General features: G+C 39.2%; 1 protein-coding gene across 1 annotated transcript in view; it reads left to right on the forward strand.

The window, feature by feature from the left end:
- Nucleotides 1–14817, forward strand: part of SLTM (SAFB like transcription modulator) — a 31007-nt gene extending 16190 nt beyond the window's left edge. Inside the window, exons 8-21 of the mRNA XM_024204950.3 lie at nucleotides 1–50; nucleotides 2674–2792; nucleotides 4650–4799; nucleotides 4884–4993; nucleotides 5102–5262; nucleotides 5653–5744; nucleotides 5994–6157; nucleotides 7452–7632; nucleotides 8542–8666; nucleotides 10273–10443; nucleotides 11053–11367; nucleotides 12429–12570; nucleotides 13515–13672; nucleotides 14145–14817. Coding sequence (XP_024060718.1) covers nucleotides 1–50; nucleotides 2674–2792; nucleotides 4650–4799; nucleotides 4884–4993; nucleotides 5102–5262; nucleotides 5653–5744; nucleotides 5994–6157; nucleotides 7452–7632; nucleotides 8542–8666; nucleotides 10273–10443; nucleotides 11053–11367; nucleotides 12429–12570; nucleotides 13515–13672; nucleotides 14145–14253 — 2047 coding nt within the window. The 3' untranslated portion in view covers nucleotides 14254–14817. The remainder of the gene's footprint in view (nucleotides 51–2673; nucleotides 2793–4649; nucleotides 4800–4883; nucleotides 4994–5101; nucleotides 5263–5652; nucleotides 5745–5993; nucleotides 6158–7451; nucleotides 7633–8541; nucleotides 8667–10272; nucleotides 10444–11052; nucleotides 11368–12428; nucleotides 12571–13514; nucleotides 13673–14144) is intronic.
- The last annotated feature ends 963 nt before the right edge of the window (nucleotides 14818–15780 follow it).

Below are 15780 nucleotides of genomic sequence, written 5' to 3' on the forward strand. Positions count from 1 at the left end.
CTCTGCTAAGGAATCCAAAGAAAGCAAAACAACATCAAAGGATGATAAAGGTAACTTACCTCCTACTGTAGCACTTAGTTTTATATTGCTATATCTTGTGATTTAAACATAGAATACTGTAAAAATGTATCCATAGTAATTGGATAGCCACCTTTTACTTTACGCGATACTTGGGAATCAATCTAGGAAGTGACCAAAAGCTAAATTTATTGCAGAACATCTCTTAACCTGTTATATCTTCCTTGCTATGGACTAAAATGGCTTAGCGAATTGGTTCAATTTTTGACTGAAGTCAATAATGGTAGGAGTACACTAGGCCTTAGTTTTCCTGTGGTTTTTTTATCCTTCAAGCTCCTTTCAAGTCAGTTATCCCTAATCAAATAAGTGAAAACCCATCAGTCTACTTCAGATCAATCATGAGCAGAAGGGCAGCTCCATTTCTGGTTCTTGTGGCTTTATTTTGAAGAATCTGTATTTTAGATACAGAACCTAAAGTTAGTCACAGCCGTGTCTGTTTATGTATAATACTCTAATCTTTTCTTCTAAAATTCATGTACAGTAAAACCTCAGCGTTACGAACACCTCGGGAATACAGGTTGTTTGTAACTGAAATATTTGTAATGCTGAAGAAAACGTTATGGTTATTATTTCGAAAGTTCACAACTGAACATTGATTTAATACAGCATTGAAACTTGACTGTGCAGAAGAAAAATGTTGCTTTTAACCATCTTAAACTTTCCCTGTATTTTTTTAGTAGTTGACATTTAACACAGTACTGTAGTGCATTTGCTTTTTTTGTTTTGTCTGTCTGATTGCGAACTTCTGGTTCCAAGTGAAGTGTGTAGTTGACCACTCAGTTTGTAACTCTGAGGTTCTACTGTATATAGAAATTGTCTTGGCATTGCATTGTTACCCTTTTTAAAAAATGAAAGCTGTCAACTGAGTAGCAGTACCAGCAGCAATGCCAGTTACAGGCATTTGTTTACTATATAGTTAGCAGAGTCTTAACTCCTTTTAGCTATTGGTCTGTTAGGGAAATTCCATTTGCTTTTACTGTATCTGATGTTACAACAAGAATTACATAGATAGTAGTTGGTGAGCATAGTAAAGTAACTGCTCTCCAAGCCTAAAAGTCCATAAACACTGGGGAGAATCACACTGAGGGTCCATATCAAAGTCCTTAAATTGTCATGCATAGAGTTCTTGTCCCCATCACGAAACATTTTATTTGGAACTAAACAGAATGCTATCCAGCAAATGGAATTTGTCTCCAGAAAAACACCTCACATGTTGAATGTGAAATTGTCACTTCCCCCATAGTATTGTAGATACATGCTCATTATGTTCTTTTTGTATGTTTAACTTCATGCATAACTTCAAGTAACATTTTAATAACTAGGATACAGCAACTCCATTTTGTTACAACTAAAGCATAAGATGACAACTAAAAGATTTTCACAGAGGTATCTTAAAACATGTGGACACTTACAGTTTGCTGGATTTGCAGTACACTGTTAAAAAAAGGTCTAAGCATTAGGTATTCATAAAATTCCCCATCTAAAATTTTTAAATATAGTACACTTAAGCATTACAGTCAATGACTTAGTTCAAATTTTTCCCTTTTGTTATTACTTAGGCTCAGTACAGAATAAGTAGTCTTTTTTCCAGATGACATGGGAAAAGATTAAGGACCCTCCAATAGGATGGTGGCAAGTCAGTTTTTAGAATAAATCGTCTGTAGGGTTGGAAGTTCCAATTTTGGTACTATTGGCATTGCCTGTATGTATGCCTAGGACCCTGTTTCAATAATACATGCATTTGAATACAAACAATTGCAAAGTCATATATCTAGGTATGACCTGCAGTCTTTGTTCCTACAGCATCTTGAAAAACAGTGATTCTGAAAAAGATTTAGGGGTCATAGTGGATAAGCAACTCTACACAAGCTCCCAGTGTGATGCTCTGGCAAAAATGGCTAATGTGCTCTGTAGATGTATAAATGGGAGTAGTGAGTAGGTAGGTGATCTTGCCTCTCACTAAGGCATTGGTGAGTACTGGAATACTGCATCCAGTTTTACTGTCAACATTTTAAAAGATGTTGAAAAATTGGAGAGGGGTCCAAAAAAGAGCCACAGAAATTATATGAAGTTTGTGAGAAAATGTTTTACAGTGAAAGACATAGAGCTCAGTCTTCTTTTTTAATAAGCTAAAGGATTGAGGTGACTTCGCAGTGCTGTATAAGTATCTTCACGAAAAGACAATACCAGGCACTAAAGGATTCGTTAATCTAGCAGAGAAGTGCATAATAAGAACCTAATGGCTGGAAATTAAAGCCAGACAAAGTGAAATAAGGCGCACATTTTTAACAGCGTGATTAGCCACTAGACCAAACTACCAAGGGAAGTGATGGGTTCTTGATCTGTCTTCAGAAAAAGACTGGCTGCCTTTCTGGAAGATGTTTTAGTCACACTAGTTTATTAGGCTAAGTACAGGGGTAGCTGGATGGATGAAATTCTATGGTATGTATTATACAAGAGGTCAGACTATATATGAACTAATGGTACCTTTTCTCAAAGTATGAATTGAGGTAATAATAACTTTTATTTAATGATCATGGTAACATTAGACTACATCTTAGTAACTTCAAGTTTTCTTTGTGAAACTTGTTCCAGGAAGTGCAAGCAGTGTTAGTGGTAGCAGTGGAAGTTCAACTAGAAACCTATGGGTTAGTGGACTCTCTTCCAACACGAAAGCTGCTGACTTGAAAAATCTCTTTGGCAAATATGGAAAGGTATTTCTTTGTGTTCAGTATTTTGATTGAAAGAACTAAACTGACAAATGTTATGTTTTAACATGAGCTGATCTAAGACCATATCTGACTGACCAATATAAAACCTAAATTGCATAACGGTAACATCAAGAGTATCTTGGCAGTGAAGGAAGAGGTTTTTGTTGGAGTAGCTTCTGAGAGAGATGAGGGGAGGTGCGGATATTGAGTTACTACCTACATACCAACTGAGTTCTCATTTCTCCTTCCCAAAACCTGCAAAGGTCAGTCTCTGTCTGATGCATATGCCATAGTCTGGAGTAGTCAAATGGAAAGGTTTTGTAGCACAGCCTAAAATGACCTCTTCATGTCGGGATTAAGGAGGAGTTGGACTGCATAAGTTATCACTTTCTCATAGCCAGAGTCTAATTCTTTTTGATCCAAAAGTCTTTGTTTCCTCTGAATAGGAAAGGTTGTGGCTTTTTTTTTTTTTTTGGTCTGAGTGGCTTATTTGTCTATTTAAAGCTTGTTCCCAGTTGACTTCTAAGCTAAACGGTGAAACCTCTTAAATTGAAATAAGCATCCATGCAACCTTCTGCACCTTAAAATAACACCTTAATGTAAATACACAGCTCTGTTAGAGACAGCTGCTAACCTCATTTTATAGTTTTGGGTTGGGGAGACCTGCAAAAGTCGTGACAGTGGTCTAGGTATTAATTTGACTTAGCTTTCCATGTTTGTAACAAAACTTTTTAAAATCTATAAAACTGTTTATACAGGTTTGTTTCCTAGGCATGGTATGTAGACTTGACACCAGGACTTCATGGATTCTGCCGACATGCAGTTTGCCACAGAATCTAAATCTTCATTTACATATTTTTATGGTCTTATAGTTGCATCTGTTTAATCTTCAGAAGCTCTTTACAGTGTCTTCCTCAGGTTGCAGACCTCCTGACACAAGCTCAGGAGTGTACAGTGCATCTCAATTGGTTATTAGAACCAGAAGCCTGTATTTATAAATTACATATGAACACTATTCCACTGCTGGTTATTCTAACAAACACCTAACTGATATGTATATCCCACAGTCCTGAAATGCTTCCCACACCACCTCAGATGTTGACATCCTTAACTGTTCCTATTCAAGTGATGAAACCTCCAGCTCTGTCCTTTTCTCCTTCTACAATGCAGACTTGCATTACTGGAAAATAAATAAATCTATGGTCTATCAAAAACTGAATTTAAGAACAGTGTAAACAAAAGTATATCAAAAGAGGCTACAGTACTGCATGTTTAAACGTTCATTTATTGAAGCTGCTGCCTCAGTGCTGCAGAATCTAGAAATGACGCCCTAGCATTTATGTACTTTGTAGCAAGATTGACCTAACTGGGAGCCAGGGGTGACACCTTGCTCAATGCTTTCCTCTCAGCAAGAGGCATCCTGGCACACACTACTGAAATTACTTGACAGTCTGATATTGACTCTCGAAAGAGATTCCCTCCTCCATATGTATATGTGGAGTGGATTGCTGCATGGAAATTTGAGTGCCAGTATAAGTTGTTGGTTTCTCACTTGTCTAGCCAACAAACTTAAACCAGTGTGGTAAAGTTTCAACAAAATGTTACTTTAGTGGATGAGTACTAATTTTATTCTTGTATTTCATATACAGTAAGACTTTTTAAACTTGTGTTAGATCTACTTTTGAGCAGATCCACAACTTGGCATTACTAAGCTGAGAGTTGGGGTAACATATTCAAGACTTCTGAAAATTTTACCCTTAGTGAGAATTTTCGCTAAGAATAGAGATTATCTTCTCCTGTCTCTACCAGCTGCATCCAAAATGTTAAGCTTTATTCTTCAAATTTAATATATATTTTTAGGTCCTTAGTGCAAAGGTGGTCACAAATGCACGAAGCCCTGGAGCAAAGTGTTATGGCATTGTAACCATGTCTTCCAGTACAGAGGTGGCTAGATGTATTGCACATCTCCATCGCACAGAGCTACATGGACAACAAATTTCTGTTGAGAAAGTAAGTTTAGTCCATACTCCTTACATAAGGATTATTTGTGTATGTGGTCGCATTCTATTAAATTTACCTTTCTAAAAAATGTAGGTAAAAGGTGATCCTTCCAAGAAAGAGCTGAAGAAAGAAATTGATGAGAAATCTGGTTCTGGTAGAAACATGGGGGATAAGAAGACTGCATCAATCGATAAAACTAGCAAGTAAGAGCTTGCTTTACATCTTTTGGTTTGATGGACTGTCTAAACAAAAAGGATATATAGTTTCAGTACACATTCTCACTGTCTCTCTTTATGTCCTTTTTTAACAAGAACTCAGTCAGCCAAAAAAGAAGAAAAGAAATCTGACAAATCGGAGAAAAAAGAAAGTAAAGAAGCTAAGAAAACTGAAGGTAAAGATGAGAAGAATGATAATGGATCAAGTGGCCCTAATCAAGAATCCACTAAAAAAACTGAAGAAAAGAAACGAATAAGTATGCAATATAGCTTTTTTCCTATTGCCTCTGTTTTCATCTTTTCATTTGCTTTTACGGCAGCAGATAATACCCAAGATGCCACTGCATCTAAACCCTAAAACCTTGTTTCCTTAAAACCTTCAGTAATAGGGCTGTCATCACTAAGAAAGTCATTCTAGTGCTGTCTTACAAACTACTAGATTTTTGTATGACTGTTTATTACACAGATATGTATTGACATACCTGTCCTATCATAGTCATCTTAATTTTTAAGATTCATATCTTGCATTTCAGCAAGTAAATTTTCCAGAGCAGGCATCTTAAAATGTTAGGTTATTTTCATTTGTAACTGTAGTGTTAAATCAAAACCACTTTAATTCATACTTGTTTTAAACCCATTTTTCTTAGGTGGAAAAAGTCCAAGTCAGATGGTAGTTCTAGACCAAACAAAAGGAGATCAGGGTCACACTAGGACAATGAGAAGGGGAAGGTTTGATAAAGTAAGTATCTCTCTAAACTTAACACACAGTCCTTGTCTGTCTCCACATTACTTTCTAACCACCTCGTCTCCAATTAATAAGCCAAGTAACTATCTGCAGATAGTTGTTAGCTTCAGAATAGTCTAAGGTATCAACAGCGTTGTCCATGCTAACTAGTTCTTGAGGTTGTGATAAACTAAACTACTATAGTATCCAGAAATCCCCCTAGTCCCATGTGACTTTTGAAATAACTGGAATTTCTGTCTACAGCCACTGATGCTAAGGAACAAAGAGCGTTTCATTCAAGATAAAATGAAGTTCAGGGAGTACAGAGGTAGAAAGGATATCTTGCCTTTTGAGAAAATGAAGGAACAAAGAATGCGGGAGCACATGGTTCGATTGGAACGAATACGTCGAGCAGTTGAGCTCCGAAGGTAGTGATCAAAATTTTTTGTTTCAGTTCAAACTACTTTAAGACAATTGGGTAAAATTGCTATTAGAAATCCAATTATAGGGCATTTCATCAAGCATTTTCCATGCTCAGATTTCAAATTGGTATGAAAATACACCTCTACCCCGATATAACGCTGTCCTCGGGAGCCAAAAAATCTTACCGCGTTATAGGTGAAACCGCGTTATATCGAACTTGCTTTGATATGCCGGAGTGCGCAGCCCTGCCCTACGGAGCACTGCTTTACCGCGTTATATCCAAATTCGTGTTATATCGGGGTAGAGGTATACTTCAGTCAAATATCAAGTCCATATTTGGTGCAAAAAGTTGGAAAATAGTGTCCATAGAGTAGAATAACGGATATGTATTTCATAACTGTCTGTGGTATGTCAGTTCTTACATGTGATCAATCTGTTTCTGTAAACTCTTGACATCTTTAGTCCAATTGACTGTAATAAGTGTGACTAGAAATAGCTAATTCCGTAAGTACACCTTAATGACAAGGGGGCATGATATGGGATTGGTATTTTTGCCACAAATAAGCCAATCTGTCTTACTTTGAAGCTGGATAGATACTCTGCTTTGTTCTGCTCCCTCTATGTGGGTCAAGCTCGGCAAAGGGAGCAGAAGCAACCCATGAGTTACCTGTTGGTTGGGGATTTCCCCTGTGGTATGGGGATTTCCAGCAGGTGTAGAGCTGATATAACAGGCTCCTACATCTCCCTCCCTGCAGCCTAGTGCGGCGGGGGAGGGGGAGGAGGAGAAGGGAAGGAGTGGGACCATGCTGCACTCTGACATGTAGCCCAGCTATAGCCAGCTATTGTCAGAATTGGGAGAGCAGTAATTAGCCCCCTGATGATGATTCTCTAGCTCTGCTGGAGCTGCCACAAGCTGTATACAGCAAAGAATCTAACTCCCACCTTGTATATCTTTGCTAGGCTGTCAGCCTGGCAGAGTCAAAATGCAGACAGTAGCAGCAGAGAGGTGCCAATTAAAAAAAAAAACCCTAACACCTACTCCCCGTTCTATCAACATTGAATCTACGTGCACCTCAGATGACCTCTTAAATAAATGGGCTTTGTAGCATGCCATACAGATTACCCACTTTGGGCTGTTTGGGACAAAGGAGGAAGTGAATTCCCAAAAAAGGGCCCTACCAGCAGCCGTGTCTTTCAGTTTGAACACCTGCTGACTACAGCTGTGGCAGTATTGCACAGGACAAACAAGTCTCAAATAAACAACTACTATAAGCCATACTTTTTAAATTCATGTTGTAGACGAAGAGAACTTGCTGAGAGAGAGCGTCGTGAAAGAGAACGCATTCGAATCATACGTGAACGTGAGGAACGTGAGCGCTTGCAGAGGGAAAGAGAACGATTGGAGATTGAAAGACAAAAACTGGAGAGAGAAAGAATGGAACGAGAGCGCTTGGAAAGAGAACGGATTCGTATTGAACAGGTACAGGCCAGTATGCACAAAGTGCAGTGTTACATCAAGTTACAATATTGTACTTAATCCTTTCCATTTTATTTGCTGTGATTCTCTTAAGTAGAAAATATAACTTGTAAACAGTGAACTTTCCCTCTGGCTGTTCAGCAGCTTATATGGAGAGTTGTCTAGATCTCAGTGGAAGTCCACAACCAAGAGGCTAAAGGATTCTTTTGGCCACATAAATCTAACTTAAATCTGCAAGTATTTCTTCTATAACAGGGGTAGGCAACCTATGGCACGTGTGCCAAAGGCGGCACGCGAGCTGATTTTTCAGTGGCACACTCACTGCCCGGGTCCTGGCCACCGGTCCGGGGGGCTCTGCATTTTAATTTAATTTTAAATGAAGCTTTTTAAACATTTTAAAAACCTTTGTTTACTTTACATACAACAATAGTTTAGTTATATATTATAGATTTATAGAAAGAGACCTTCTAAAAACGTTAAAATGTATGACTGGCACGCGAAACCTTAAATTAGAGTGAATAAATGAAGACTCGTCACACCACTTCTGAAAGGTTGCCGACCCCTGTTCTATAACTATGAATTTACTGCAAACAGAAAATATGAGTGCCTTTCAGGGCATATTGGTACTAGAAATGTTAAAACTTTCTAGTGACAAACTCTTGGCTAATGAGATGGCATACCAAAGGTCCTATCATTCTGCTTTTTCATATAGTGAGTTATGTCTAATAGATCCCAATAGTCTCAAACTACTTCTTTGTATTGCAGGTTTCTCCAGAATTTGTACAGAAATTGAATTTTGATCTGATTGTGTGTGGGGAATTCATTCTGTATTTGTAGCAATGTTGTATATTTGCCTCTAGTTCAAAGCTAATGTGTTCATTATGCAGTAATCCTCTCTTATCTTTTTGGTAGGAGCGTCGCAAAGAAGCAGAGCGTATTGCTCGTGAAAGGGAGGAGCTTCGTCGACAGCAGCAGCAGCTTCGTTATGAACAGGAGAAAAGGAACTCTTTGAAACGTCCACGTGATGTAGATCACAGGTAGTGTATTTTCCAAGTTGCTAATCTGTTGCTCCTGCCACCAAACAACCTCTGTTTATCATTAAGTGGGCCCATGCAGAGAACACTTAGTTGGCCAGGATTCAACACTTGCCACCATAACCGAGTACCCAGTGCTGCTGACCTACTTGCTAAGGACTAATACAGCGGTTCTCAAACTGTGGGTCGGGACCCCAAAGTGGGCCGCAACCCTGTTTTAATGGGATCGCCAGGGCTGGCGTTAGACTTGCTGGGGCCCAGGGCTAAAGCTTGAGCCCCACAGCCCAGGGTCAGAGCACAAGGGCTTCAGCACTCGGTGGTGGGGCTCAGGTTACAGATCTCCCACTTGGGGCTGAAGCCCTTGGGCTTTGCTCTCCTCCCTCCTGGAGCAGTGGGGCTTGGGCTGGCTCAGACATCAGTCTCCACTCCTGGGGTTGTGTAGTAATTTTTGTTGTCAGTGTAATGAAGTTTGAGAATCCCTGGACTAATATGCCTAAATCAATGTAATGTAACTGTGGAGAGAGACAATTCTGTACTAGGAAGGAAACATCTTATGATAGAGCCCTCATTGCCCGACAAGAGCATAACGTACACGTGTGTGCATGCTATTTTACTGTCCAGCTACCACTTCTTGGTGTTAAAACTTCAGATCCTGGGAGCTGGATGGTTCAGTGAATCTGTAATGCAATGAAGAGCCTTTGGCCTCTAGATATCTGTATCAGTTTCTTCCCAGTTGAGTGGTCAGTGACAAAAACTGTTAGCTGGCAGATGTTTGCCCCATCTGACTTGAACAGGCGGCGTTACACTTGACTACTTGTCAGATAAGAATGGAACTAAAATTCTTAGTTAGTATTTTCAACAGTGTGTAAGGAATCACCTAAAATCAATCAATCATCGAGGTGGTCATGATTTTCCCATCGGTCAAAATACGGCTGCTTCTATCAATGGTGTACGTACTTCATGGGAAATAGGACTTCAGTTTTCAAGGCCATTAATTGCACATTAATGAACACACAGCCTTTCTTTAGAGAGCCTGCAAATAGACTAAATCCGATCTGTTCTGTTCATAGTTCTGTGATTTAATGTCTCCAATGACCGGGCTAACTGGGACATTCTGCATACTGTTCTCCTCCACATGTCAATGTATTTTAGTTCTTGTAATTTTGTCTGAAAGACAAAACTTACCTTTAGTTCTACTGATGTTCACTGGTCACAGATTCTACCCTGTGCAGAAATCAAACCCTGGGCCCTTACTAGTAGTCTCGGATGTTTGTACAGATAGTATTTTAGAACCAAGAATGTTTGTCCACTTCAGGCAGTCTGAGGTAAAATGGAAACTATCATGTGTTCTAGATTTTTTTTTTTTAACATGACCTTCATTAGAAAGCAGTGAACTAAGTCGTGCATTTATCAAATTCACTGATGAAAAATTGGAACAAATTATCAGTTCTAAGCATAGTTACAGGAGTTGGAGACTTCTTGAAGACTAAATAACGGACGGACTCACTTGAAGAAAACTTTTTATCTCTTCTGTACTATAGTAAAAAGACCACAATTCAAATATTGTAACTTGCTGTAAAATATTCATTAAAAATGTCTGTTTTTAAAGGCGAGATGATCCCTACTGGAATGAGAATAAAAAGATGTCCTTGGATACAGATGCACGCTTTAGTCATGGTTCTGATTACAGTCGCCAGCAGAATAGGTTTAATGACTTTGACCACAGAGAGAGGGGGCGATACCCAGAGGGTTCATCAGTGCCATCATCCTCTTTTGAAAGGTATGATTGTGGACAATAGTTACTAAGATTTTTACTTTTAAGAGGTACTGGAGACCTGCTTGAGACTCAGAGAAGTGTTTGAGATTTCTACCCTTGAGTCCCTAAGACAGATACTGCGGGAAATAGCCTTTAATAAGGCTTGATGTTTGGGTTCAGCATTTCAAAACAAAACACTGAGAAGTGTCTCTAGTATTCATAGGAGGCTAATAGAGCTACATTGTCATGGCAGTCTAGATAGGATATTGATGTAATATGTGGCTAAATGGCAACATTTGCCCAAACAGACTTTTTCTTAAAATTCATAGACTAATTTAATTTTATACTTTTTCAGTTGGAGCTCTGGTTTATCCAGCCCATTTCATAATCCTGGAAATAAGTTTCTGTAATAGTGTTCAGTTCTGTAACAATGTTCTGATTGTAGGAATTAAGTGTTCTGAAACCTGCTGTGAGTTGAACCTTGTCACAGTTACAATAAGTGTAGGTGTTCACATTTTGTAATTCCAGGTACATAGCTACTAAATTGACTGAACTAGGTAAGGAAGCAACTGGTGTTCTAGCTGAAGTTAGTGGACTGGGCAAATAACGTGTCCTGCCCTCCAATTTGTACAGGCGAGAACGCTTTGTAAATCAAAGTGAAGGAAAAAAGACGCGCCCGACAGCGCGAAGAGAGGAGCCTGGGTTTGAGAGGTACCCTAAGAATTTCAGTGAGTCCAGAAGAAATGAACCCCCACAACCAAGAAACGAACTTCGAGATACCGACAGACGAGAAGTGCGAGGAGACAGAGATGAGAGAAGAACAGTGATAATTCATGATAGGCCAGAAATATCACACGGTCGTCATCCAAGAGAGACTGGTTCAAATCCACCTAGACAAACGAATTGGAAGAATGAGGGAGGCATAAGCACAGACAAACGGGATGCCAGGTAATAGTCTGCTGGATGTTAGACAAAGCTGTACTGCTAGTGATTCCAGCAAAATCAATTTATAGCATCATTGGTAACACTAGAATTTGCCTAAACAAACAAACAAAAACTAGATAATCAGAATGGCACAGTTTAAAACTTGCATTCTGTTCATATTGTTTGCCATAACTTGACTGTACAGGGAATCCTTGGACTTACGATGCGCCACTTATGACGCTTTTCAATTGACTGCCTGTTTTGCCCTTAGGATGCTCATTTTGCACAAAGTTCCTTTGAAATCACTTCCTGGTTGCGATATACTGGTGTGGAGCTGAAAGGGGTCGCTTCTGATTGGCTTTGAGGCAGCAGCATAGCTTGTTGCCGGGTAGGGTTGCTGCTTGTTTTTGATTGGCTCCTGGCCCTGGGCTCAGCCAATCAGAAAGCTTGAACAGTGATTGGGTAAGGCTCAGTATGTGTGCTGTTCTCCCTGGCTTTCTGAGCTTGTGTTGCCAGCATTCTGAGTAGCATATGTGAGTTTATATGTTGGTTTGAATACTGTTTAAAAAAATACAGTGTACGGTAAATACATTGATGTTGCAACATTAGTCATCTATAATTCATTTAGTACAAAAATCTAGGTTATTGTGGTGAAAATAGTGTATCAAGCCTTGCTTCAGGAACCAATCCCCCCTTCATACCATTGATTCCTATGGGAAAAGCGGTTTCAACTTACAACGCAATTCTGAGGAATGAATTGTGTCGTAAGTCCAAAGACTCCCTGTATTGCTTATTGTTCATGCTTTCTGCTATGCTCTTCTTGGGCATGCATAGTAGCAGGGTGGTAAGTAGCTCTTTGAGAGAATGTAGGATGCATCCTATTTTTATTAGCAACTTTTTTGAGATGAGTTAACTATTCAGACACAATTCAGATGTATACATTGTTTCTTGGGAAGTTACTTGCAAGTAACTAAGAACCTAAAATATACAGAAAATTGGACTCTGTCTAGCCTACACACAAAGTTGTTACCAGCTACTGCCTTGTGCCAATAAAAGAAAAAATTGATTAGGTAATTCTCTTACAGAGGAGAGAGACCAGAGAGATCAGGAAGAGAGGTGTCTGGACATGTGAGAAGTGCTGCTCCCGGTAGCCGTAGCAGCGCTTCTGGTTATGGAAGCAGGGAGGGAGAACGGGGAGTCATGGGAGAAAGAGGAAGTGGAGGACAAGTAAGTATCTTTACTGCTCTATACCTGTTTAATGTTTTCTGAAACTGTTGGAGAATGAGCTAACCCTGTACCCATAGTATTTATACTGCTGTGCAGTGCTAAAGGGTAATGTTTTTTTTTTTTCCATTAAATATCCAAAAAGTGAGTGTCCATTACTTCTCTTGGTGATCTAATGTGCTTCAGGTGAATCAGAACGATGGATGTAGCTGCTGTTTGAACCACTGATATCACATCAACTGGTGGGGAGAGTAGTTCACTGGAATACAGTGCAGCCTTCTCCCTAGGAGCTGAGCATTCTGTCTCAGATAATTATGTACCTGACTTTCTAAAGCGTTCGGTAACAACAAAAATCCCAAGAACAATTAGAGTTCTAATCTTGCCCTTGCTGGCACTGTAGTCTGTAGTGACAACCGTGCTAGTGTGACATTGGCTAACCAAGAAACTCTAAGACTCAATTTCTTCTCTGATACCTACAGATAACAGTAACCACCCTTCAAAAAAGGGGAGTATAGCTATTGCTGTTCACACCCTGCATCAGTTTCCCTACCTGGAGAAGTTATTAGTCCACTGTTACAAAACAGGTCAGTGTCTGAGCTGGGTGTAGCATCCAGGTTTCTTGATTCCCAGTCCATGGAACCAGGCCACCTTCCCAAAATTTAAAGCTGCACAGAAACACTTTCACAAAGGAGCTCCCATATTAGCATTGTAAAAAATGTTATTTTGAAGCAAGAGGATCAGACTCAGAAATGCCAGTTCTAAGTTATTGAATTTGTAAAGTGATTTTTACCTTTAAACACTGTTACGATAGAATTTACTCCAAGTATATTGGAGAGAATCCAAAGTCATTGCATAAAATGTGTATTTCCTTCAAGTAACTCAATACATTGCAGTTTAAGCCATGTGATCTTTTCAGACTTGCAGTAAATCACTGTATATTTTGCTAGCATTATAATGAAGATAGACATGTTGTTGAACGCCATAGTCGTGAAACTGGACCAAGAAAAGAATGGCATGGACCTAGTTCTCAAGGAAGTGGGTATCATGATGCAAGGAGAATGGGAGATGGCCGTGGAGGAGGTGGCATGATGTCTCCACATACAAGGTACAAAAAACGCTCCTTTCCCCTGGTTCCCCATTGTTGAGCTCTCAAAGCTCTTCATTGCGACCATAATCCTTCTGGATGAGAACCAATCAACGCCACTTAATCGGTTGAAGGGGTCGCTGCTGCACAACATGAAACTCATCTTTCCCATGAGCTGAGCTGACTTAGTCATGAATCTGGATCATTTACATAACAGTACAGAGTATTCCCTGCACTGCTACTAGCAGTTATTCAATAGCAGCAGTGTTCAGCTGCATCAGTGTATTCTGCTGTAAAGTGTGTAACTTCCTCTTTAACAGGAAAGCTTTCATTATGTTGTACCAAGCCTCTCCTCCTGAGGTTCTACAAATCTGTTCCACAGTTGTTACATAAGTATTTAGTACTGTTCACACACACATTTGACAGACTCATAAAACTTCCACTCAGAATACCCTTTAACACTTTTTTTTTTTTTTAAAACCTTTGTTTCCAGTAACTCTTCACCAATTAATAGAGTTGTACAGATCACAGGCAATTCCATGCAGAGGGGAAGTGGCTCAGGATTTAAGCCGTTTAAGAGTGGACCTCCACGAAGATTCTAGGATCCACAGCTGCTTGGTTTCAAGATAACTTATTGAAATCTCATCTAAACTTTACCTGATTAGATACAAACAGGAAGTCTTGTCTGGAAATCCTGTTTAATTTTTTTTAATTTTAACATGATTACTTTTTTCTTCTCAATTTTGGAGGCATTTTTAATAGTTGCGTTGTAATTTTGGATAGTTTTTGTGTATCTTTGATAAGCATTTTCCCTGCGGCACTAGAGCTCTGCAAAACAAATTGGAACCAAAATATGTGTTAACACTGTATAAATATAAAGGAATAGTTTGCAGCTGTGTGCTAGTAGTTTAATTTACCAGCATTAGCTCTGTGGTGTCACGCTTTAAAGTTAGCTACTTAGAACAGAACATACACAACAGTAACCTCCATTTTGAAGGTTGTTCAGGCTATAAAACCTGCTTTCTAATTTGTAGAGAATAAGGTTGTTTTCTTGCATTTCTGGGTATTATGTAACCTATTTTTGCAGAAGGTACTGTTACATTGAGTGCATCTATGTGTATTCTTGCAAATGTATTCTTTTGAAATAAACCTTCATATTCTGTATAGTTCCTAGTAAGTTTCTGGAACTTTCAGTCTGCTGGGGCAAAAAAGAATAAAACTGACACATTTTGAACACAAGCTCTGTATTCCTGTATGGCATACAATAGACACCATGCGGGGGGGACAGCATGGTTTTGATTGCTGAAACTCTCTACAAACCACTACCTTGTAATCAAAAAGGACAGCTTGTTCAAATCACTGACCACAGTTTCTATACTGCTACTAGTAGAACTCAGTTCATATCTGGAAGACAATTTTGATTTTTAAGTTGAGATGTAAATCAATTAAAATGCAGATTTGCAGATCTGATGCAAGCAATTTAAAGAAAAGTTTCCTGAGTGTAATTTCATGAATGTGAAGGATCACTTTTTTTCTTAATAGGCTGTATGATGAATCTCAACACTAGAGTCCCTGTTTTATTTTTATTCTCAGCCTCTGACTCCACATTTCAGCAGGGGCAAAAGTTAATGGTACTTTTGAAGGCCTGCAAAGGAGCAAAGACCTACACTTAGCATCAGCAATCCATTTAATCCTTGCGTGCCTTTCTAATTTAGAAGTAGGAGTCATCAGACTTGGGAGAAACAAAGTAAACTGTCGGGGGTGGAGCTGAAGACTTGCCCTCCATTCACAAGTAGGACAGGATATGGTTTGGGGACTTTTTTTTGTGATCAAAAATGCAACTGGTTAGCAGGGTCTGAAGAAGCAAATTCCTCTTCAATATATAGAATATTTACAACTTCTATCTCATTACTTGCATGCTTCCCACCATGGTACCCTCTGAATTTGTGGATTTATTCTCAACTTTCCAGTGAGAGTAGAGGGAGCATTAATTTCATTTTACAGATGGACTGAGGCACAAGTGATTTACCACAGTATTGGAGCCAGGAATGGAAAGTATTTCACTAGAGTGGCAGTCAGTGCCTTCACCACATGACCATCTTTCTCATCTCACCCAGCAAGTCTCTGAT

The sequence above is a fragment of the Terrapene carolina genome, unplaced genomic scaffold (assembly GCF_002925995.2).
Source record: "Terrapene carolina triunguis isolate 2854851 unplaced genomic scaffold, T_m_triunguis-2.0 Scaffold67, whole genome shotgun sequence".
NCBI lineage: Eukaryota > Metazoa > Chordata > Testudines > Emydidae > Terrapene > Terrapene triunguis.